Source organism: Oreochromis niloticus, linkage group LG8 (genome assembly GCF_001858045.2).
Source record: "Oreochromis niloticus isolate F11D_XX linkage group LG8, O_niloticus_UMD_NMBU, whole genome shotgun sequence".
NCBI lineage: Eukaryota > Metazoa > Chordata > Actinopteri > Cichliformes > Cichlidae > Oreochromis > Oreochromis niloticus.
In genome coordinates this window covers 14,009,865-14,034,779 of record NC_031973.2, presented here as the reverse complement: position 1 = coordinate 14,034,779, position 24,915 = coordinate 14,009,865, and the positions used below count along the sequence as shown (strand labels likewise).

At 38.3% G+C, this 24,915-nt stretch overlaps 2 protein-coding genes across 6 annotated transcripts; both read left to right on the top strand.

Annotated features, from left to right (window-relative positions):
* The first annotated feature begins 998 nt into the window (after nucleotides 1-998).
* Nucleotides 999-5,437, top strand: LOC100708331 (probable phosphatase phospho1). Its single transcript, XM_005471282.4, has 2 exons — nucleotides 999-1,131; nucleotides 2,753-5,437. Exons 1-2 carry the CDS (start codon nucleotides 1,119-1,121, stop codon nucleotides 3,538-3,540), a joined length of 801 nt encoding a protein of 266 aa, XP_005471339.1. The 5' UTR covers nucleotides 999-1,118; the 3' UTR covers nucleotides 3,541-5,437.
* On the top strand, nucleotides 1,048-23,830 carry LOC100708062 (gap junction gamma-1 protein). Of its 5 annotated transcripts, none has more exons than XM_005471283.4 (4): nucleotides 12,775-12,938; nucleotides 13,038-13,100; nucleotides 13,853-13,933; nucleotides 21,538-23,830. In XM_005471283.4, the coding sequence occupies exon 4, from the start codon at nucleotides 21,590-21,592 to the stop codon at nucleotides 22,967-22,969; it is 1,380 nt and encodes a 459-aa protein (XP_005471340.1). In that variant the 5' UTR covers nucleotides 12,775-12,938; nucleotides 13,038-13,100; nucleotides 13,853-13,933; nucleotides 21,538-21,589; the 3' UTR covers nucleotides 22,970-23,830. The 5 variants fall into 5 exon arrangements, with proteins under 5 accessions (XP_025765431.1, XP_005471340.1, XP_005471342.1 ...); XM_005471284.4 differs by having other exon boundaries at nucleotides 12,845-12,938; nucleotides 13,017-13,100; XM_005471285.4 differs by lacking the exon at nucleotides 13,853-13,933.
* Nucleotides 23,831-24,915: the final 1,085 nt, after the last annotated feature.

Genomic DNA, 24,915 nt, shown 5'->3' with positions numbered 1-24,915 from the left:
AAATTTATTTTATAAGAAGAAGAAAAAATCTATCATAGAAATGGTGTCACTGTCTATTTAAAGGTTGCGTTTCATGCTTTAAAGTAAGAATGTATTATGAAGTACTGCTTCTACTGCACATTCACCCAATGTATATACTATATATACATATATATATATTTATAATGTTATCCCCCCCCCATGTTTTTGCACATGTCGAGGAGCGTGTCAGGATACATTTCACTGTGTGTTATACTTGTATAACTATGCATGTGACAAATAAAGAACCTTGAACCTTGAACCTTGAACTTGGATGAGATAAAATGGGATGATTTTCAGTAGATTCACCACACATGAGATTTAAGCTACTACTAAATTTACAATAACTGTTGTATTTGCAAAAATGTACAATTTTAGTTCAACTTTGTAGAGGACAAAAAAGTAATACCTGGGCACATTCGGCATGGTATCAGCTCACTACTTTAACAGAGTACTAAGAATGTTTTAAATTATGAAAACACACTGTCCTTCATGATAATAATTAATAATATGAGGTATTTGCCAGTTAGTTAGTTAGTGAGCAATTAAGTACCCATGAGAAACTGAGACTCATGTAAGGAGGCACAACAATAAGCTGAAGTCAGTTCTGTCTGTTCTCTTCTTATATCCTCCTATAAGTCAATGAGAAACAATCCTAGTTTCCCCTGTGGTTCTGAGGGAAAATTACTTTCCCACCCCTGCTCTAAAATTTATTTTATAAGAAGAAGAAAAAATCTATCATAGAAATGGTGTCACTGGACTACTTTATTTTTGCCATTATTTTATTTTTGCCATATTTTTTGCCATTATTTACCAGCTACTTTGAATCATCTTATTATTGTTGTTGTATTTGTTTACATAACCGTAACAGCGTACTATACATTTAATATAGGTTCACCAAGTACACTTATGCTACTCGCTGAAGCTTTTACTTTGGAAGGTCATTGCGGAAATCACGTGTTTACATCGGCTCGCTTGACGTAACGGCTTTAAATGGGAATACCCTCGATCCGCTGTGGAGTCTCCTTTAAAAAATCTTACCGCGTCACTGGGATGCGGTTCCTGGAGCCGGACACCTAGCCGACCATCCCCGCTTATATATGTCCTCCACCGGTAGGCCGTTTTCCTCTCTGTTATTTTTCTTCTTCTTTCATTTTTAACGTGTGTCACATTTAAATGGTTACATTAGCCTTTTATTCTGCTCCGTTCATGCAATGACCGGCTAATGACTTTCAGAGGTAACCTCTCATACAGAAATAGTTCGCCGGGGTTAAAATTAAATAGCTTAGTGTGTAAATGCGTGCTATTAATAACGCAGTGGCTGCTGGGGAGATCAGGCTTGTGCTCACTTGGCACATGTGTGCACCAAAGCTGCAGGTTGCATGTCATTTTTGGTTCCTGGAGCCAGCTGGTTTGTTGTACTTACATGTTATGCAAATATTATGAATCGATCAAGTCAGGTCTTGTTGTTTTACTTTCTGTATGCACCCAATGCCCCCTGTCACAGTCACAGGTACGGCTAGATTGCAGTACTGGTTTAATAACATGCTTATAAAATCAGCCTGGCCTCTAGGGCGTATTCGTTAGCCATCACACTGTTATTAAGTTGTTGCTTTGAATTTGTAGTAATTGTTTTTTTAAATTATTACTTAAATGTATAGTCCAATATTTTTCAGTAAGCATGCTTAATTGTCAGTCAGAGTTGGCATGTATGAAGCATTTATATGTTGTAGCAATAGCTGAATTAAGCCAGTATGTCTTTATTAAACAATATCAAATCATTTCTTTTCTCTGATCTCCCACTTTTAATGTTTCCTACCTTGGCGGGAAAATGCTCACGTGAATTTAATAATGGCTCATTTTCACACACACGCACACCCGACAAGTGGAATGCATCTCACTGTTAACACCTTTGCTTTTCGTTTCTGCTATGAGGCGTCTAAAGATTAATTGCCATATCAGCAAATATGACATATTTATGTCAAGTTTTAAAACTTGGCATGCAAACTAAGAGGAGATTACAGAAAAAATTGTTATAGCTTTACATTTTTCAAAATATACACTCCTGTTCATCTTCAATTCAGAGGAATCATCGCTCTTTTTATAAAAAGTCTACATTTTACAGTAACTACTCCAGTAGATTTAACATCCCACCAAACGTCTGTGACATAATCAGCCCTCTCTTCGCTGGAGTTACAACAGGCCTGTAAAAGGGGAAGTCTTGTGCTATATATCAGCTATGTAAACAAGAGACTGGCACTGCTGGAAAATGTGGCCTCTAAGTTTAAATAAATGATTTTAAAAGGACTGAAGGAATGTCTGTGTGGAAAGCGATTTAGATAAAGAGTTTAACAATTTGCCCTTCTTTGGGGTTGTTGTTTTTTTCATTTCTTTCATTAATTGTAATGAACATCCTGTTTATGAGGTACTTTTGTTTCATTTAAACTCCCTTCCTTTACTCCTGTAAACACACATTTCCCCTTCAGCTCATAGCCTCATTAAGAGTCTTAATGCATGTTGTTGTTTTCCTCGCCTGGTCTGGTGCTTCAGTTGAATTTAACCCTGAACTCTCTGTGATTTAAACTCTGATTGATGGCTTTTTTGGCTTCTTGCCATTAAAGTTTTACACCAGGATGCTATAAAACAGTGTGCTTCAGAATCTGCTGTCCTTGACGGTGAGAAAAAAGGGCTCTCTGTTTCATTCCTTCCACCTCTGCTTTTTTCCCCCCCCCAGAACGAAATCACTCACCAAAGATGACAGCTCCGTTAACGCCTGCCGCACCACAGGATCAACGCTTTTTGGTGTTGTTTGACTTCGACGAGACCATCATTTGCGAAAGCAGCGACGATGCTGTGGTGCGTACTCTGCCAGACAAAGAGCTCCCTGCCTGGCTGAAAAACAGTTACAGGGAGGGGCACTACAATGAATACTCGCAGAAGATTTTGGCCTACATGGCTGAGCAGGGCGTGTCTAAAGACTCCATTCATTCAGCAGTGGAGAAGATCCCACCAAATCAAGGCCTCATGAATCTCTTCCAGTATCTGCAGAGCCACCAGCAGGACTTTGAGCTTGTGGTGGTCTCCGATGCTAACACGTATTTTATTGAAACCTGGCTTAGGCATGCTGGGGTGCGTGACCTTTTCAGAAAGATTTTCACAAACCCGTCCAGTTTTAATGAGGCTGGTCAGCTTGTGCTCCTCCCTTTCCACTCGCACTCATGCCCCCGTTGTCCTGATAACATGTGCAAGCAGGTGATCCTTCGGGAGTATTTGGCGGAGCGGCAAAAGGAGCGTGGCGGCGTTCCCTTTCAGAGGGTCTTCTATATTGGAGATGGGGCCAATGACACCTGCCCTTCTCTGGCTTTGGGGCCCCGGGACACGGCTTTCCCCAGGAGAGACTTTCCAATGCACAGGCTGCTAAAGGAGTTTCAGCAGTCTGCCAAGGTCAAAGCAAACATTGTACCTTGGGTCAGTGGCGAAGACATAGTAGACTGCCTGAAGAAAATAGTGGAGGAGAGATGAGAACTGCATGTCTATACTTGTGAAAGAAGGTCTGTGAGAGGGGAACGAGTGCAATAAAGGTGCACCAACACTAGTCCACCTGGCAGGCAGGTTATGCATGATTTTAGCCGAGCAACAACCAGACCATCCTACAGATGTACTTAAACAACACGCACATAATTTAAAAAAAAAAAAAAAAAAAATTTAAAAAACAACTTTATTTTATATTTAATTTTTAACTTTGTGCACTCTTAATTGAAAATGATCAAATGTGGGAGTAAGAGGTTCTAAATAGCAAATTCCTTTTTGTACCAGGCCAGGTGTTTCCCCTTGTTTCCACTCTCTATGCTACGATAAGCTAACCAGCAAATGGTTAACTCATAATGCTAACGGTTTTTAAATATAATGTTTGACAAAACACAGTTAAACTGCTTTAATTCTAGCCTCATGCAAAAGGCTATTTCGTCCCAATTACTCTGGTATTAATCATGTATGCTGCATTCTAACTCGCGTGGTAGTAAAATTCAGTTAGAAAGCAATAGCAAGGCTATTTGATCAATAATAGATATGCAGTATTCATTATGCACTTTGTTCTCCTTATCAAGTCTGATAAATGGGAGAGAACATCGTAACCAAAGTGTTGTGCGTGCTCTGAAGTTGCCGTTTATGAAGCAACCATCCCCTTCAGTATAGGTGTAGTTTACATTTTTGAGCAATGCTAACTCTGACAGTTTGTTTCTCATCTTAACTGTATGAGATTTCATTCATGTGGAGATTTAAACTGTTTCTCTGTTGTCACGCTTTCTTTAAAAACACTCCATCCACGTCCACGTAAGTAGGGCCAGGTGTTATGAAACTATCTGGGACATAAGACCATGTTGTGTAGCCAAGAACAAGGTTAGAAAAGAGATAAGAGATAAGAGATAAGATGACATACGCCAGTACCTGTGCACTCCACACCTCCCATTACTGATACTTAATCTGGGCTTGATTGCACAACAGTAATTTACACCAGGCATGCCGTAGACACACGGCTGCCGGTCGGCCTAACGTTATTCCCTGTCCCTCTGAAACAATGGAAGAAAGCCTAATGCACAGTACCAATTTTAGCACGGTTAATGGAATGGAATCATACCATATTAAAAACGTCCAGTGATTATTTTTACTGATAAGATGTTTTCATTTTGGGTCAGGATAAAGAGGTTCTTCTTTACAGTTGAATGCTTTCCCAGTTGATGATGATTTTCAGTATATCTGCATAATTACCTCAGCATGCAAATTAATTTCTGCCTCACTAAACTTGCAACAGGGGAAAATATATATACTTAGTATTATTTGGTATTGACTATGAAGAGTTAATTAATGCATTGAAGGGTATTCTTTTCTTCTTTTTTTGTTTACAGCAATACTTTACATCTGTTGAGTCTTGAATCCCTTGTAAGACTGGTTTCAGCGTTAGCAAAGCTAATATTGAACTATGTGAGGTTAATGCTGTCTGTCTTTACCGAGAAGAATCTGATACTCAAGAGTTCTGTTTCCTGGTTGAATAAAGTCCATGTTTATCAAGGGAAATGTGGGTGCTAATGAAAAGAAGTAAAATAATAAAGTAGTGTGTGTAACTGGTGACATTTTCTTTAGCCTTAAAAAATGATAAATTGTTGTGTAAGTGCTGGAAATTTACTTTAAGGGGTGTTTTTTAATTTCTCAGGGAAGGGAGACTTAAACAAGCAACATCATATAGCAGGATTTGTTTCTTTTGTACTGTTATATTTCAACCGAACATGTTGTACTTGTAAACTTTTGTAGATGTTCATGAGATTCACTAAGCTCTAAACCTAATTCTTATCCAGTGCTGTGTTACAAATACGCTGTTGGAGTTCCTCTGTATCGTACTGTAATTGTAGAGATCATGGTTTAAGACTGTAAAAATGTTAGTTTACTTTAAATCTGTGTACCTGTAAAACTAAAATAGACTTTTGTGCAATAACTAAATGCTCTATACAGAGAGGTTATAATGGAAGAAAAACTTGACGTATGATATTTTCATGTGCTTAACCAACCACAGATCACTTCAATTGTTTTTTAGACAACCATGCTTATATTACAACAACGAGGGGAAAAAGAAAAGTACGTATTGCTAGGACTTGTTTTTTGATTTTGCGGTTTGTTGAATATTTGTTATATCAAAAATCCTATTATGCATGTAATGTATCGTATTAACAGGAATATAAAGCCATTATCTGATCAAGTGTTTTGCTGTCTGCTTTATATCTGTGACACAAAATCAACACCCCGTAAAGATGAGTTCTAGTTTATAACAGCACATGCAAAAACACCACAGAGCTTGAGCACAGCAGATCTTTTTACAGTATAAAAAATATACTGGAGAAAATAACACAGTTATAATTAATCTCAAGCTGAAATGGCCTTTGAGAAGAGGTATATTTTCAATTGTATACCAGTCAGCAACTGCAATCATGATATTAGTGTCAGTGTTTTTCATATTTCAACAAATTGCAGTTTTCTAGTCAGGATGTAATAAAACCATGAACGATCTCCTCAAGGTCATTGATAGAAACCCATGCTTTAAATGTAGGTAGAAGTCTAAACTGAAAAGATGACTTTAACAGCTGGTTTGATTTTTAAGTCAAGTTTAAGAAAAGAATCAAAAATAACCAAGCTGAGGTTTAAGGCTTTCAAGGAAAGGCAAACAAACCGGTTAGGGCTTAAAGTGAAACAGCACTAACCAATATTGTAAGACATAAAAACGTGACACACACAAAACCCATCAAGTCGACCTAAATTCTTTAGCAGAGAATGCACGCGAAATGTGTGTGTTATTATTGCACAAAGTAGCATTATTTCTAAGAAGCGAGATCTTATCAGTAAAAAAATTTCAGAAGCTGTCACAAAGCACATATACTTGGAAAAACAGGAGGAGGGAGGTTAAGTACACAAGTGATTGTACTGAAGATGATTAGACTCCAGTTCCTCTAAAAAGCCATTCCTGTTTAATACATAGATGTAAAAATGATTTAAACATGATAATTTTTATGACAACTGAGCACTTATATTTAAAAATAATTACTATAATATGAATTAAATTCTAAACTAAAATCTAAACCTAAAAGTTTATTTTATAGCTGCTAATAGTTGTAGCAGTCTGTGAAGCCCCTTCCAGTTAAAAGGGAGTTTTTCCTCCCCACTGTCACCAACTGCTTGCTTATAGAGGATGATCAGATTCGTGTTTATCGCTAATAATGTAGGATCTTTACATTACAGTTTACAAAGGGGCAACATTTGTGACGTGGCACTATACAAATTTAAAGGAATTGAACTAATTTGTGTTTTATGGAAGCCTATTTCTGCCACAGATTAAAAAAGGAATGTTTTGTTGCCAGAGCATCTCCAAAGCCTTCCCAGCCTGCATTGATGAGTATCTGTTAAAAGTGGTCCAATTCAACAGACAGGAACACCAGAATGCACTATGGGAAGAAGGCAAGATGCTTTGTTGGGAAGCCTTGGATCCTGCCATCCATGTGGATGTTACTTTGACACGTACCACCTACCTAACCTCTGTGGTGCAGACCATATACACCCTTTCATGGAAATGGTATTCTCTGATGGCTGTGGCCTCTTTTAAACAAGGTAATGCAAAATTGGGCACGTGGTCAAAATGTTGTGCCTGATCGGTTGAACTTGGACTTTATAATTTGGATCCTCATTGGAAGAGAGCATCAAGCCAAGAAAAATACTTTAATAAAAGACTGTTTTGTCCATAGCTGTTCCCAAATGACGATAAATTCAAAAATTAAATTATGTTGTGAGAAAAACTCAGTTTCTTGAAAACAGTGAATTTAGATTAAGTCAAGATTGCATTTACAAAGAGAAGAAGCATTAAATTTTCTTTTCTTTATGTTTTTTAGCAACCAGACCAGTAAAGTCTGGGTTTAGTTTGGGATGGTACGAGTCTGTAATTGTTACTTGTTGATGTTGTTGGTTGGAAGTTTATGTTTAGGGAGAGATGACGTCAAGGCTGTGTTGACGAAGTTAAAAGATGAGGGAGTGACGTGGGGGAGAGAGCAGTGAGCATCTCAGAGGCACAGAACATCTAATCTTCCTTCTCAAAGGAGATGATATGTTTATTTATCATGAGGCGCAAGAGGAGGAAAGAATAATACCACTTTTGTAGCAGAAGCACAAGAGGCAGAGATGAAATGTTAAAAAATTAATCGATTCATTATTGTGTGTGAAAATGAGAAAAAGAGTTAAACCGTAAAGTTTCTGGGACATCTTTATAATAAAAGCACTATTTGGATAACATGTTTATCCAGTTTAAAGGCTGTTGGGTTAATTAGTGTTTAGAAACTTAGACTGAGAAACTTCTCAGTAGATCTCCAGTAAATCTAAGTGTGTGTCTTTGTGACACACTCACTGAGCATTTTACAGACAACATCAAACAATGCTGTTGTATTGGATTTAACTCGTAGCACATTAAATCCTTACAGAGGTTGATCATGCTACTGTATGCTACTGTACCATGAACTACACATCTTTTACAGTCAATTTGAGAAATACTGTACAGGCAATGAAAATCTGTGAGTGACTTTTTTCTGCAAAACTAAAAGAAATCATTAAGAATTTCTGAAGTTAAACTTGTACTAAACTAAACTTTTTAGAGATTTAAATTGTATAATTTAAATGGTGTGTCCCAGCTTAGGGAATTTTGACTTCTTCAGAGGTGATTGGACTATTTCTTGTCAAGGGCAGGTTCTCAGGATCACATATGAAAAGGCACCTTTTCACCAGAAGATGGCGCCAAGTTATTGTATCGCTATTAAATCAGCTCAAGAGTGCCCTCCAGTGTGAATGTGACTTTGGCAAGTCCTTACATTATCCCAATTATTTAAGCCAACACAGATTAATAAGAAAACAAAGTGACATCAATGGAAGCAGGGTTCCTCTGGCACAAACAGCAGTGCTGATGTGAATTCGTGAAACATGGCTCACAGGATATGACAGAAAAGGCTCTAGGCTGCAGTGATGGAGATGGCGTATGAGGCGCTCCATGTCACCATGTTAGTTTAAGATGATGCTGAAGTCTGCCAAGTAATTCGTTGATTCAGCTTTCTTACTTGTATGTTCATATTTAATCTGCTGTAACCTTGTTGCTGCCTTTTAACCAATGCTTCTTCTCTTGTCTCTCTACGCTCCATTCTTCTTCTGTGGATTGACTTCTGTCAGATTAGATAAAGACGAGTCTGTGCGATCAATCTTTTTATCCACTCTCTTGGACATTGTTCTCCCCACATCTGATTTCTTCTCTCTGATTTATCCTGTCACTGCGTCCCTCGGGTGATTCCGTGTCATTGTTGTTGTCTACCGTCATATTTTCTGTTGTCAGTTCAGGACCCCAATGATAATGACACAACAAAAAGCTGACTGTACAGAACACTTGTAGCCCTCACTATCGCTGCCTATATGTTGTTCTGCAGTTCCTTTTTCTGTATGATCTATCCATCACACTTTGAAAAACATGTCTGCCAGCTCTGGGATTTCCAACTCTCAGCACAAATGATCCTACCAGAATTGATTCTTCAATTGAGGTCATATTGAGCTGGTATTAAGGAGAGAGGACATGTATTGTCTGTACAGTCAAATAAACAAAAGACAGCCTGTAGTCCAACCCCATTTTCGATGACCTCCAGAGGTAAATAAATGGATAGAAAACACAATTAGCATCAGTTTGAGGAGAATGATGACAAATCGTATTTGAGGATCTCAAACTGGTCAATGACAGCCTCCTGTTGTAGCACCATACATCAGCTGATACAGCCCTTCCTCCCACCACTAAGAGATGACACTCAACTGTTGAAGTGCTTTAAACGGCCAGTGCTGCCAGATGATTGCGTTTATGAATAACCTCATTGATTGTTCTCCATTCAATTACTCCCTCAGAGGTGAGAGATAACTCAGTTAAGGGGCTCCGGCCTTGTAAGAGGTCACTCTGAATTAGGATGTGAGCTTTCTATGCCAAAGTGCTATCAGGCTGATTTGGCTTGTAAGCATTTTGACTGCTCTGCGTTTGATTCTTCTAGTGATAGTTTAAGAGAACACTGGGAGCCAAAAAGTCATGCTAATAGCATTAGGCAGTGGCCCTCCCTAAAAAGAAAGTTAGCAACAGAAAGAAATGAAAAGGAGTGGGAACTGTGGGCCGTCTGAGCTGACGTTTATCTAACATCCTTGAGATGAGCTGTAGAGATAAAAACAAGAGTCCTTCATTGTAGACCGTCAGCCACAGTGAAAACAATGCCTGAATTGTGTCTGCATGTCCTTGAAGATCCTAAAAATCACAAAATAATCTTCCCTGCACTGAGAAGATTTCATTTCTGAGTTATCTGCTGAATGTGTGCCAGTGTGAGAGGAGCTGACAAGAAGCCGGGCAGTGTTTGCGATATTATAAGTGTACTTTCATAGCAGCAATTGAAATATCCTATTTTGTAATCTATAGTTTCCACCCTGGACTCCCTCACTGCAACTTCACAGCACCCCTAATTACAGCTTAACCGTCCCCCATCTTTCAAACCTCCTCTTACTTTGTAATCTGATCATAGTGTCACCTTACCAAAGGTATAGATGCCATTACACACCTATTTTTCAAGTATGGGTGGTCTTCTCTTCCAGAAGTGCAGCAAACAGACCTTTATGTGTGAAATACATTCAGTGGCTCTTTAAGGAAGCTTTTATCCTGTGTAACCAAAGCCCAACGGACGAAGTTGAAACAAACAGTGGGCGTCTGTTCAGTCTCAGACTGCACCATATACAGCATGTGTCTGAAAACACTTGCCTTTGCCCTTTTCATGAAGCCCTGGCTCATGACTTCATTTGTGCAGCAAGAAGAGAAGGATGAACCTTCTCCACATATCGGTGGAGGTTACAGATATGTTAACAGCACATTTTTCACATTCATTCCCATTCATTGTTGAACTGAATATTTCGCTCCTAATCCATCATGCGCATTAAAAACGAGTAAAGTCCTTCATCGCTGCATGATCTTCTATGAGAAGAAAAAGACAAAGATAAGCGAAAAATACTTATAACCCTATAAAAACATGACAAAAACAAAGGACTGAGACTGTGTGATGTTTATAATGTCAGCAGAACTTGCAGTTGTTCCTTTAGTACTTGTAAGATATAAAAGGTAACATAAGTATGGTTGAGCAGGGTTACCAGATTCCTACAAACAACAAGTAAGAAATCCAAGGTGGGATGGTCTCAGATTTTGATATTTAGTAGTTAAATACATGCAAACTGTGGGCAAGGGTCTGGCACTGATCATGTCTTGTATTTGCATTTTCAGACTTGAAGCTAAAAATGTGTTTTTGTAGTCTTATGTTATAGTCTTTGCACACTTGCTTATTCCCTTTTCCATTCTGATTACTGTTAAAACTATTATTTCAACTGCTGATCTGTCTGATCATCAGCTGTGGGTTTCAACTGATGCATTCAAATATCAGCACGTCTTTTTTTCTAGCTGCATGTTTCTTACATTTACTTTTATAAACATGGGACAAATGGGACAAGGGATAGAAAATGGTTTGCAGCACGTCACCATGGCTTTTGAGTGCTGAGTATTTGCCTCCTTCATGATTTCTTAGATTTAGCAAATAAACAAATTTTAATACTACACAAAGATAACCAGAGTAAATACTAAATACAGTTTTTAAATAATAATTTAAATTGTTAAGATAAAATTAAAAAAAAAAAACGATCCAAACTCGCCCCTGTGTGAAAGAGTAATTACCCTCCAAACCTAACAACTAGTCATGCTATCCTTGGCAGTAAGAACTGCCATCAATAACTGGCAATGAGTCTTTCACATCGCTGTAAAGGAATTTTGGCCTACTCGTCTTTGCAGAAATGTAAATTCAGCCAGACTGGAGGGTTTTCCAGCATACACAGCCTGTCTAAGGTCATACCAAAGGATCTTAATCAAAGTACAGACTTTGACTAAATCACTCCAAAACTTTCATTCTGTTTTTTGAATCATTCAGACTTGCTGATGGACTTTCAAGTATGTTTCAGATCATTGTCCTGTTGCGTATCCTGAGTGCTCTTGAGCTTCAGGGCACAAACTAATGGCCTGAGATTATCCTTTCGGATATCCTGGAGGAGAGTAGAATTCATTATCAACACTATCAATTACATCAAGCATTCCAAAAAATTTTAGTTAATTACAGCTAATTTGTGATTTAACAAGGCATTACTTCTTCACTTTACATCTTCATTTACTCTGTTTTTTTTCTCTTCTTCTGCTTTTTTCAGCTGCTCCTAATAAAGGAGTGGCCACAACAGATCACTGCCTCCATCTCCCCCTATCCCTAGCATCCTATTCTGTCACACCAACCCTCTGCATGTCCTTCTTAACTACATTCATGAACGTCCTCTGTGGGCTTCCTCTTTTCCTCCTGCCTGGCACCTCGGTCTACAATATCCTTTGTCTAATATAGCCACTATCCTGCCTCTGGCCATGTCCTCCCACATCTTAACCTCTGTTCCTCTAATGTATTCATTTCTAATCTTGTCCATCCTGGTCACTCCTAGTGAAAATGTTGACACATTCAGCTGTGTCTTGTCTTTTTGTCAGTGCCACTGTCTCCACACCATACATTGTAGCAGGTCTCTCCACCATTTTGAAAGCTTTTCCTGTCACTAATCAACCCTTGCATTCATCTCCACCCACTCCCTGCACTCACTTCTTCACTTCTCTTGTGCATTATATAGCTGACCCGAGATATTTGACCTCATCCACCTTCACTACATTTACTCCTCACATCTTCATCTTTCCACTTATCTCCCTCTCATTCACACACACATATTCTGTGTTCCTTCTACTGACTCTCATTCCACTTCTCTCCCCTGCATACCTGTCCTGGTACACATACATCTAATTCCGATTCTCACTTCCGATCTTCCTGTTTGATTTGGCCGAGATCTGACATCAGATGCCCATCCTGACTGGGGGAAAATAAAAGGCTACACAATACAGCACTTAAAATCAGAGCCAGTGATCATCCAGCTAATTTATGTAGACAGAAAAAGGCAATGTGTCCCTATACTTGGGCAGAAATAAAATGTGTAAATAAAAATGGTAATGACGCTGTCAGGCTTTAAAGGCAGATAAACCAGAACCCTGGCATTTAACTGTCATCTTTTTGATTTTTACAGAAGAATCAAGAAGGAAAATTGCCTTGTGATGCATCACATACTCTCTCTCTCTTACACACACACACACACACACACACACACATGCCCAGAAACCCCTCCTTCCCGCTTTAGCCAGTTTGCCTTCCTCTGCTACAACCAAGCTCCCTCCGTCTTTGGTTCAGCCTGCTGGAGCTACTTTTACGTTTAAAACAGTAAGAGCTAAACTCACCCTCAGCTTTTATGTGAATGGAGATGATTATTAACCACTGTGGTCTAATTTTGTGGTGAAGACTGTATTTCTCTACATACAGGGAGTACCACATCTTGCTGGTTGATGATTCAAATGCTCATCCAGCAAAAGTCCGCCAGAAAAGGTGAGGTGGCTACAATAAATGATGAGTAACTGTGAAAATTGTTTTGAGGGAAATATTGCTAAAAGATTGGACTGAATCAGTAGGGCACTAGAAAGAGACTTGACTTGCTCATGTTTTTTCTTACAATTTTGTTGTGTTTTGATGAAGAAGCTATAATGTTAGATTAGCCTGTTTAGCAAGTTACTCAGGTTTGCTAGCAAGTTCGGTTACCTGGTTGCAGAGTTAGGTAGCCGATTATTTTGCAGGTTATTACACTACTGTAATTTCACAAATGTTGTTTGTAATAATTCATATATTTAAAAAGTGTGTACAATATATTTGGTCAACACTGACCCCCCCCCAAAAAAGAAAACCCTATGTGAAATTTTGACATCTTATTTTAGTATTAGCATAAAGTTAGCATAAATCCCTTAAACTCCTGTTAAGAATATTTTATTTTAGTCTGTATGCAGCAAAAATGTTTTATTTTTCCTGAATAACTTTTTTTTTCTAACATGTGGATCTTCTGCAGCAACTAAGAACCAAATTAGTAGTTGGAAGAGGATGCTGTGTGGGTCTAAATATTACTATTTTAATTTTAATTCTTTTGTTTAATGAAAGACAGTTTTGTTCTCTGGCTAGGCAAGGCACAGTTATAGGAGCTAAAAACATAAACAGATATGTGAAAATATTTTTTAAAAAGACTAAAAACCTGTCAGGTTTCCTTTAACTACATAGTTTTAAAGATATATATATTTCTATTTATTTTACAGGCACATGGGGTTTGAAGTCTCTCTGAGTTCTGGTTGGGATAACAGGAAGGATCGAAAGGAATCAAAGCACAAAGCAAGGGGGTAATAAGATTCATCACAATACCGAGAATGGCTTTTTAAATTAATTTGATCCTGTGCTCTAAGGCTGTTTAAATTACTCAACCAAGTAAAATACTAAAATCCTAGATCATACTTTGGATGATATGACGGCTGAGTGATATGACATAAAGATCATTCATAAGTCGAAGCAAACATTTGAGACACTACAAGCTTTTTTATTTTATTTTATTTTTTTAAACCGACTGATCGTAATGCTCCATGTGGTTTCTCAGCTTAGAGGCATTTTAGTTTTTAAGAAACTAACAAAAACATTTTAGAGTTTTTTTCATCTTTTAAAATTAAAACAATTTTACTGTTCAAGCTGTTTTTTACTCAGACTCGTAACAAAATGTGAAAAACGGCAGCTGCTGCTGCTTCAGGAATTTCTTAATCATCTGTTCACATGAACTAATGCCACATACACAGTTGTAACCTTAATGTAACATCTGAGTGAATGTGGCCAGGCTTTTGAGCACTGCAGGTACACAAGCATGAGTTTATGAATGAAATTAATTATGTATGCAATGTTACACAATATCAACATAAGCGATATACTTTTATTCTTTATCTTTTTTGAAAATATACAACCCTACGTTGTCCCCTCACAGTTAATTATGTGAATAGGCAAATGTGGGTATAACCACAAATGCTCAGCATATATTTAAGACAGAGGGTCTGTGTTACCTTATTTATATAAGGTATTTTATATATTTCTCCATTAATTTTCTTCAGTTTATCCAATTTTGGGACTTTTCCCACTCGTAAAAAAAACAGTTAAAATATCTTTTTTATCACAGTCCTGCTCATTTTCCTTGGTGGAAGTCCAAACCTCTTTACTCGGCCTCAAAATTTTTAATAAGTATGAGAACGCCTGCATAGATAATAACATGTCATAAATTTTGAATGTTAAGAGAAATATTGCTACGCCTATTACACAAGGTATTTCCAGCTGCATCGCAGGATTATATAACCATAATGTACCTGTCTTGACTTTTTCCAGGTAGGCAAAAAAACTCTTTAAGCTAGAGGCTCGTGTGCACATCAAACTGTGCTCCTCATGTTGCGTCATAGTGAGTGTTTTGACATCTTTGAGTGGATGGCTCATAAAGTGACCCTGAAAATACCCTGTGGGCTTTGCATCTTAAACGCAAGGTACAGAGATAAGAGATGCTGAGGGTTTAATTTAGTTTATCTACACCGCTGTTGTTTTCCTTGGGACAGCTACGTGTTCATTATTTTATTTATGTACGTTAGCTCAGACATGTTTTTTTTTCTGCCGGCTGTTGTCACAGTTTTCTTCTTTTTTATTCCATCCTCATTAGCGTTGGTGTAGTGCCCCGACAAACCTGCCTCTTGCTTCTTTGATCTTATGAATTCTTGTTTGTTGTTGACTTATTCGCTCTGGGACACAGCGTGGAAGCAATTCCCATTCTTCTGTCTAAATGCCAGGGCAAAGGGTTGTTAGTTACATTTAAGATAATGCCTGGTTTGAGTCCAGGCAGGGAGCATGGGATGCATGCTTTCCCTCCTTTAATTCAGCTTTCTACTGTGTATATAACATGTATCTCATCAAGAAGAAACGCGCTCCAAAAATAAGAGCAGTCTCAGCAATCTACAAACTTTTAACAGTTCCCTTTTAAGTTAATAGCTGTTGACTGTTTCATGCTCAGCGTTAGATTTTGGGTTGAGCATCACTTTTACAGCTTTGAAGGAAACCACTAACCTTCACATCCACAGCTTGAAGCCTTCTTAGATAGGCATGTACAACCCCAGTTCTTTTACTAGCTGTGTAGGAAGCAGGAGGCGGCGGGTCTGGGTCTGGGAGACATCTGGGGAAAGCTTTCAGTGTGGCACTATAAGTAACAAGGGGCGTGGAGCTGTACATTTAGGGACTAGGTGGCTTTACATGAAGACATAACTGTGAGGTTTATTTTCTTGTCCTCCCACCATAGAATTAAGAGATTTTATGGAAGCAAAAAAGTGTTGACAGCAGGCTCTGGTCTGGTGCATATGTGTTTAACAAATGTGGATGGCGTGTTTATCACAAAATCTGGCCATAATCACAGAAAGGTAATTATCTAAACAGATGTTCATTCACACCTTTCTTTAAGTGTGAAAATACGCCTCTGTTTTTTATTTTGAAATAAATATTTTAGGATTGGAGGATTGCTGATCATCAGACCCAAATATGCTCCTTAAAAATCTTTTGCTGAGGAAATTTTTATCAAGACTAGTGGGAATAAAGCTTAAATATAAAGACCCAGGTTCTCTGTTCAGAGTAGGGCTGTGATACAAGTAAGCATAATGAGTCTATATGTTGAAGAGGCACTGAGTTTGTATTACTCTGTTTGACAAGAATCTACAGTTTCCTTATGATTTTGATCATGTAATATACTGAAATGTCTATTGTGCTTGAGTGTTTGATTTAGTGCAGAAAAACACATGGATTTGATGCAAAATGCAAATAATATTGGGAACTTCTCATCAAAACTGAACTCTCAAGCTTAAAATATTCAGAATATTTGGAGTTATTTTTGCTTCATTCTTTGCCTTGATTAAAGAGGATCAGTCAAAACTATTGTATATGTATCTTGCTATGCTTAAGTGAGACGTGTGCCTACATTAATTACATTAGGTTGTTGTTTTTATGTTTAAATTTGCTGTACACTGCATGCGTATCCTGGCTGATGATGAGTTAAAAAACGAGCAACGTGAAGGATTGTCCCAGTTTCAGGCCGTCGGTAAGGTTCGTGTTTGGGTAGTGGTGATACTGTGCTACTGGGCCTCCAAATGGTACATTACACAACATGGCCAGATGTGCAGGTTTGGAGGGCACGTGACTCTTAATGAGACATTCAGAACTTCTTTTCTTCACGGAGTGAGACATTAGGAAGGAAGAATATTGAGTCTTGTGTTAGCAGCGGGACGTTTTTTTAATGTGTCATACTTACTGAATGTGACAGTGTGTCACTATGTTTATTATTACTTAGCGTTAGTGGGAAAATTCTTCTGGCATGGAATCAGTATGTGTGTGTGTATAGAGCCCTGCATTTGTATAATATGTGGTGTATATTATGTCACATTTTATCTGGGCTGTTGAAGTGACGCATTCTGAAAATAAGGAAAACCTCTAGTGGCCATTACATGTTTAATTGTTTCAGTTATCAGCATATTTGTGAGTGAATTGCTGTGTCATTCAGTGTACAATGATATAAAACAGCTAAAAGCTTTGGCAGCTTTCTAAAAAAAATATTCTTAATTAATAATCTTTTCTGAGAACTACCTGTAACAAATACCATGTCAGAATCCGTTTCTAAGATTATATTAACATCAAACCTAAAAGCTGATTAAAAATTTGAAGAACTATGTACAGTTGAAATTGACATGGCTCGTCATAATAAATTCTTGGAAGTTTTTACCCCTCAGTTGAGGCTGGTGGGGTATTGTTTATATTCAGTTACACACGTGCAAAATACACTGACATTCAGAGATTCAAAGGATTATAGCATAATCAATCAATTATTACATATTCAAATTGTAACATGTAATAGTCACTTGCAACGTGGTGTCCAGAAGATTAGAGATTAATGATGTAGTTGATTTAATTCTCCTTGCCTGTTTATTTTTTGTATTAAGGTTACGTGAATATAAGCTGTAGCGTAACCCTTTCGATTTGTCACTTGATTTATTTATTTATTTTATAATTTATTTTCTTGTGACATAAATGAACCAAATAAAGATAAAGCTTTAAAGAATTGCTTTTTTGATGAATGCTCTATTCAGTGTGGCAAAATAATTTATTCCGTATAGGCAGTTCCAGCACAACCTCAGTCATGTTCCTGTGTCACGTCAGTCTCTGTCTCCTCTTGTCATGTACAGTTACAAGTAGTAGTGCAGGAGCTAGATTGTTTGAATACAAACTATTCTTAGGAAGCCTCTAAAGTCAGGCACATCACATGCACAGATTGCCCCACAGAAGTCTAGACCTTTAAAACTTTACTTACTTTAGACGTCTGCAGCCCTAGGTTTGAGCAGATGGGTGTCTTCGGCTTAGAGGTTTTTGGGGGTTAGGTAGAGTATTTAGTAGTAGTGCACAAGAGAAAAAAAGTGTTCTTCTCCTTTTCTTCTCTTTACCACATGTCCTGGAGTTAGATGGCGTCCCCGAGCCTGGTTTAATCAGACATGTCTTCCTGTAACAGGAAGCTCTTCCTCACTGTTGTCACCAGGTGCTTACTCACAGGGGACTGTCTGATCTATTGTGTTCTCTCTCTAATATTGTAGGCTCTTTACTTCACGATAGAAACCACTTTGAGACAAAGTTTGTATTGCTGGCATTATATAAACAAAACTGAAATTAATTTAATTGAAAATACAATTTTATATTTATATTAAAACCTTTTAAAAAAACTGCCTTTGGTATTTACGAGTTGCACTGTCAGTTTTGTGACTGAAAGGCGTGGACACAGGTATTTTTGTGGCTGGCTTTATTGCAGCCTTCCAGAAATTTTAGGAGGAAAATATTTAAATGACTCACACAAACAGGATTTACTAAGGTTTGCGGCACAGTTTACTATAAATTGCACCAACTTTAACACAAAAAAAGGCCTGTCTTAGTTTTTTTGCCTTATGTGGTTGTGATAGTTGCCGGTGGGGGTTTTGAAAGTGGAGATGTTATCAGAACTAGCGGGTAATTGGCAATTGTGGATGACTCAAAGCTGTGAGCACGGCGCCAAAATTTTGGCTCTCTGCTGTAGCTCTTCACTGAGTTTAGAGCCGAGTCCCACATATTTCTGGTCTTCAGTAATACTGGTATATTAATGTAGCAGAACTGAACTGAACTGAACTTGACGTGGGGTATTGGAGGGAGGGACGAGAAAAATGCATACGAGGATATAACTTGCATCTTCATAGGCAGCCGGGTTACAAGTGACCAAGTCACCGTGAGCACAGATGTTTTTTTCAGGCTGTTAGTCACACTTCTACACAGAGATCAGTGCACATGTCTGTGTATTTTATCTCTGCAGTGCGCACACAAAGAATAACTTTGTTGTAGTCTTTTTTCTTGCCTTCCTTTTTTTCCCCCCTTCCCTTTAGAGCTTCTCTTTAGATCTTGGAATTCAGTTGCCTCTCATTGACTGAAATCTCATGAAATGTCATGCTACTTCAAAACTTCTTATCTAAATCCCATGCAACAGGTCTGCCTGTTTTTGACTCACTAATTTGCACTACTCTCATTCAATTGCCAATCACCATTGAAATGAACTGACTGTGTTCTTTTTCTGTACCCATCAACACATTTTTTTAATTGCAATATCATGCTGATATGTACTGCTTAGTACATTTGGGCCTCAACAGCTTACATTAATATGATAAAATGGTGCCATTATTGAACATCAGTGAATGGCTTTACTTTGGCTAAACTTAAATGTAAATTATCATTGGATTAGGGATAAAAGGTTAATGCACATATACTTGATTTTCAGCACTTACGCCAACATTAATTTCTAGCAATTAGATTTAAGAAAATGATAAGTCAGTGTTTTTATCCATTTCTAGCACCATATTTAAAAAACTTCTTTGCTTACTTTGAATGCTTGCTTGACTAAGCAGCACTTACTGCTCTGTGATCCACACAGTGCTGTCATGATTTGTCTGGCCGGACTCAAATGCAGGACTCAGGAATGAAAGTGCGGTGAGTTTATTTACAGTGCTGGTGTAGATAGTGCTATATACAAAGTCTTTTTGAAGTGCTCGGTTTAAGAGTCCAATATGTACAAAATCTAATGGAAGGAAGGTTCTGTGAATCAAAGTCCCCGAACAGAATCTCCTAACTCCGCCAAGTAACAAACACTCTCGGAACTCCGCTGGGACGTCCTAAGCACATAAAGAAGCACATTAGAGGTCTTCGGCCAGTTCACAGAGCCTTACAAAGAGACAAGATGAAGACTACAACAGTTAGATAACACTCAGGTGAATACTGAAGGTCAGGTCCTACCTTAAATAGCAAACAGGTGAATGGCAGTTTTCTGTGTGAGAACAGCATTTTTATATGAACGCAAGCATCTTTTTCTGCATTGTGTTATATATTTCATGCAGCTAGTATTATCAGATAGCCAATATATCAATCAGACTTTAATGTGGAGTGCATCCATTATCATATTAGGGAAATCAATATATTGTATATTGTTGTAAATTAACAAATCAACGTTGAATGGCTTTTAGTTTTTAAGGTGTAATTTAAAGTATGATGGCAATTACAGTTAGGCGTTCCATCTGCTTCATTACTCTTCCCTTTGTGTACTAATACTGAGGATGTGTTTGGACATGAGCTACAAGGCACAGCTATCATTGAAGGATGAAAGTGTTGTTATTGTGAAGAAATACACTATTTGATTACCATGTATAGGAAAGACAAAGTACTTCCCTGTGATTTATTTCGAATCAGGAGGTAGGTGTGCATTCTGCAGAACAGCTAAGTGCTCATACCCATCTGTGCAAACAAATGGAGCTAAACAAAACACATAGTGAGTACAGTACAAGAGTGTGTGGCGTCTTTATTTGTAGAATAAAAGCTGAGCTATTCATTCTGTGTGTCAGGAAAAAGAGAGACAAATTGAAAGATATACAAAAATGGAAAGAGTAAGAAATCATTTTTTTTCCTACTCTGTTTTATCAGATTCTGGCAAGAAGAGCTCTGTGCTGAACTTTTGTTTGTCTTCAAATGGAAAATAATATGTCAAAGGAAGGAAAAAGTGTGTTAGTTGTGTACATTTGTAAGCCTGGAGGGCATGTCAAGAGCAATGTGTCAAGTCCCGTTTCTCAGAGTATCATTTTCTCCTTCAGGTGGATGTACAGCAATGAGTTAAACAAATTTGCTTGCAGTATACAAAGTTTTGGAACTTTTTGTTTGCTTTTTTTGTTTCAGGAAGCTCATTTTATCTTTAATGCACATATTGTGGTTGTATTATGTCAGCAGCACCGTGGTTGACTATATGTTTTCACATAGAAGGAAAAAGCTAAATTGCAGTAAAGATTATAAGGAATGTGTAATAAACCTTTGTGGCCTTATTCAGGCCAAAGTGTAATATATATATATATGGCATGCACCAGTGTTTAATTTTCTTAGCAATTCCGCCTCCCTTTAGAAGATCCCTGTAATGGCTTTTCATGTGACTTGCAGCACTAATGAAAAATGCCATGTTAACTAACTGATAAATCTTTAAGACATGTGAGAAGACGGTGTGCCATCACTCCCTAAACCATGTTTGATAGAAGTAGAAGTAATGATGCTCCTTTTTAGTTTAAGACATAGAAAAGACAGGGAGAAGGATTAAAAAGGGAGCAAACGAGACACACTGGAGCACAGGCCAGCAGGGGAATGGGGGCAGCCATACTCGGTTATGGTAGAAGCAGCGATTCCTGGAGGGAGTAAACCTTTAGTTTCTTCTTTTGTCTCTGACTTCATTTGTTACCCTTGGCAGCTCGAAAAGAGATGACATAACCACCTCAGTGTTCAATGAATCAATGTAGATATTTGCCTTTTAAGTTTGCATGCATGACCCAAAGTTTTCCTTCTCTCTCCACAGGGAGTAAGAGGACGTGTATGTTGCCTCTTGCTGTAGTTTCTCCACCACTACCATGAGCTGGAGTTTTCTGACTCGCCTGCTGGAAGAAATCCACAACCATTCTACATTTGTGGGCAAGATCTGGCTCACTGCTCTCATTGTTTTCCGCATTGTGCTAACAGCCGTAGGAGGAGAGTCAATCTACTACGATGAGCAAAGCAAGTTTGTCTGCAACTCAGCCCAGCCAGGCTGTGAGAACGTATGCTACGACGCCTTCGCTCCACTCTCACACGTCCGCTTCTGGGTCTTTCAAATTATCCTGGTGGCCACCCCTTCAGTTATGTACTTGGGCTACGCTGTCAACAAAATTGCTCGGGCAGAGGAGAAGGCAGAAAGTGGGGGAGTGAATGGATTTTCCCAGAAGAAACCTAAGAAGCACTATCTTGCAGGCAGAAAGCAGCACAGGGGCATTGAAGAGGCTGAGGATGACAATGAGGAAGACCCGATGATCTATGAAGTGGCGGAGGTGGAGAACGACGATGGTGAAGCAGAAAAGGGAAGCAGCTGTGATAGAAAAGTAAAAGCCAAAGTGCGCCATGATGGGCGTCATCGTATCAAAGAGGATGGATTGATGCGCGTTTACGTCTTCCAACTCCTGCTGCGCTCCTTGCTGGAGGTTGCTTTCCTCTGTGGTCAGTACGCCCTTTATGGCTTTTCCGTTCCTGCCACCTACGTATGCAAAGACCAGCCCTGTCCTCATAAGGTGGACTGCTTTGTGTCGCGACCAACTGAGAAGACAATCTTTCTCCTCATCATGTACACAGTCTCCCTGCTCTGTCTAGCACTCAATATATGGGAGATGCTTCACCTGGGCATAGGTACCATGTATGAGATAATACACTCCCGCAAGACAGAGCTCTCCAGTGAGGAGCTCTACGGGCTGGCAAGAGGACAAGGCCCTCTTAACGAGGTGAGATTGAGTGAGGAAGACTACAGCTCTTACCCATTTTCTTGGAATGCACCAGCGCCTCCACCTGGGTACAACATCGCCATCAAACCTCCTCTAGTAGGTACAGGGAACCACAACCAACCACTACCCATCACTGTTCTCACTAATGCCAAGCTGGCATGTCAGCAGAATCACGTGAACATTCCCCAAGAGGAGCGTCAACAGAACGGCATTAATGATGAAAACAAGTGCAGAGCTGGGAAGGGAGATGCACCCAGGGCTGTTCATAAGGACAGCGGTAGACCTCAGAAAATCCTGGAGGGTGATAATCAGACCTACATCCAGCTGCAGAGCCACACTAACAACCGCAGCAAGCCCCACCGTGAACGTAAACACCGGCAGACCAACAGACACGCCTCCAGCAGGGCAGATACAGACAGAGGTAGCAGCGGCACCAGCAGTAGCAGCAAATATGGAGTCATTAAGGGTTCAGAGTGGATTTGAAACACGACTATGTAAAACAGCGTAGCTATTTAGCTCAGTTCAGTAAAGAAGCTTTGTATAGCAGGAAAATAGAGTGGGGGAAAGTATCAGAAATAATATCTTGAATACCTTTCGCGCTAAGATTCTGGTGCCCTGTTTTTATTTACCTTGATTAAGCAGAGACTTTAATGCTGCAATTGAAAGTGCCTTACTTAAACCATCTAAAAGCAGCTTCATTCAAACTGAGCAACCCTTTATGTTACAGAATTAAAGTTTTTTTTCATTGCCATCTACAGTTAAATATTTGAATGGTTTTGCTAATGAATATTCAAAATTGTTCTTCTTTTTCAGTTTCTTTTTGATGTAGATTGTTTTCCCACAAGCAAGAAAAAGGCTGTTTTCACATATGCACTGCAGCCCTAAACCGTATGAATCATTAGACATCGTCTTTAACATGCCAGTTCTCTAGTACAAAATGCATGATGTTTAATTGTGCAAAATCAAGAATAGAGAAGCTAATATCCTGCTGAGTTCACAGCTAATGAGTGGCCATCCTGTTTTCTGCCTCCTGCACGCTATAGTCAGGCAGTGCCCTCCTCACCACCACAGGGAGTATTTCCGGTAGTCTAAATGCAGCTGACTGGAATGTCCTGCTGTCTGTTTTATGTGAGTTAAAACAACAATGTCCTGGTCTAATTCTGCTGAATTTTTTAGAAGTTGTGTTTGAAAACAGCTGACAAAAAAAATAAGAGACAGCATGTTTCAGCTGGTAATTTCACCATATTTTCTTTTGGTAATTTAAAAGCATTCCCACTATTTTTTGAGAAAGAAAAGAGAAGTTTTCATTATTGTTTTGAGAGGCAAACTAAAAAAAAAGTCATATATAATATAGTACAGGTATTACCTTTTTTTAACATACTTTATTTTCTCAACCATTCATCCAGTAGTATACATAAAAAAGAACAAGTGTATCAAGCCTTTTATATGCTTCATTCTTTTCTTTCTTTTATCAATCTTTTACTTTGATTTCCATATTTTCAGTCTGAAAGGCCATTTGTCATTTGTTGTTACAGTGTTTAGTTTTGTTAAAAAATATTTTTAGGAACAAAAAGTGCATGTTTTGAATAAAGAGTTTGTATTTGTCTCATAATCTTTGTCTTGTTTTCAATGATTTCATTGTCAGGCTAGAATGAAAATTATATTATTAATTTAATTCTGAATATTTGAGCATGTGGGTAATTTACACTGGTAGTCAGCTTAAGCTTACATTGCCCTCTGCTGGGCACAAAGAGGGAATAATTTAATAGATCTATGTCTCTTTCAGTGGGATCCCTGTAGATAAAACTTACCAAAATTTTTCTGTCTATTTTAAATTTGTCAAATATTGTAAGTTTTATTGAAAGAAAAGCTTATCACTGAGAAACCTAATATATTTTTTGGTGAAATTCTTAGTTTATGGCTCCTTTAAACTAGCATGACAAGTAAAATTTAACATAGTCAAAAAATGAATCTTGGGGATTTTCTCTGGAAATGTGTTTGACCAAAGACTGTAGTTTTCTGCAGTCATTGTGTTTGACCCGCTGAATTAAAAGTATAGGGAGGGTAAAATTAACAATGCTGATAATCAGTTGCAATACGTGTCAGATGAAGCATCAACTAAACAGCTAAGATGCTTTTTATGAGTTTTTATTTTCTGTTTTCTTGAATTTCATAAGTTATTTGTCTTATTTTCCTTTTCAAATGCTAAAATTGATAACCAGGGTGTTTTTGTGTTGGGTTCAGGATACTGTCGGAACCGGTGACTGTAAGAACCTTACCATTAACTCATTATATATTTAATAGATATTAAAAGGCATATTTGAAAATGAAAGCTAGGGCTCACGTTTGAGACAACAGGTTATGTGGAGGGCAGCGTCAGGAGCAAACAGTCTTTTCTTTTTTGACGTCAGTGCTAAGTTAAAATGGGA

Excerpts from the sequence above, each read along its gene's own strand:
- LOC100708062 (XM_005471285.4), top strand. The coding sequence starts at position 21,590 with ATGAGCTGGAGTTTTCTGACTCGCCTGCTGGAAGAAATCCACAACCAT.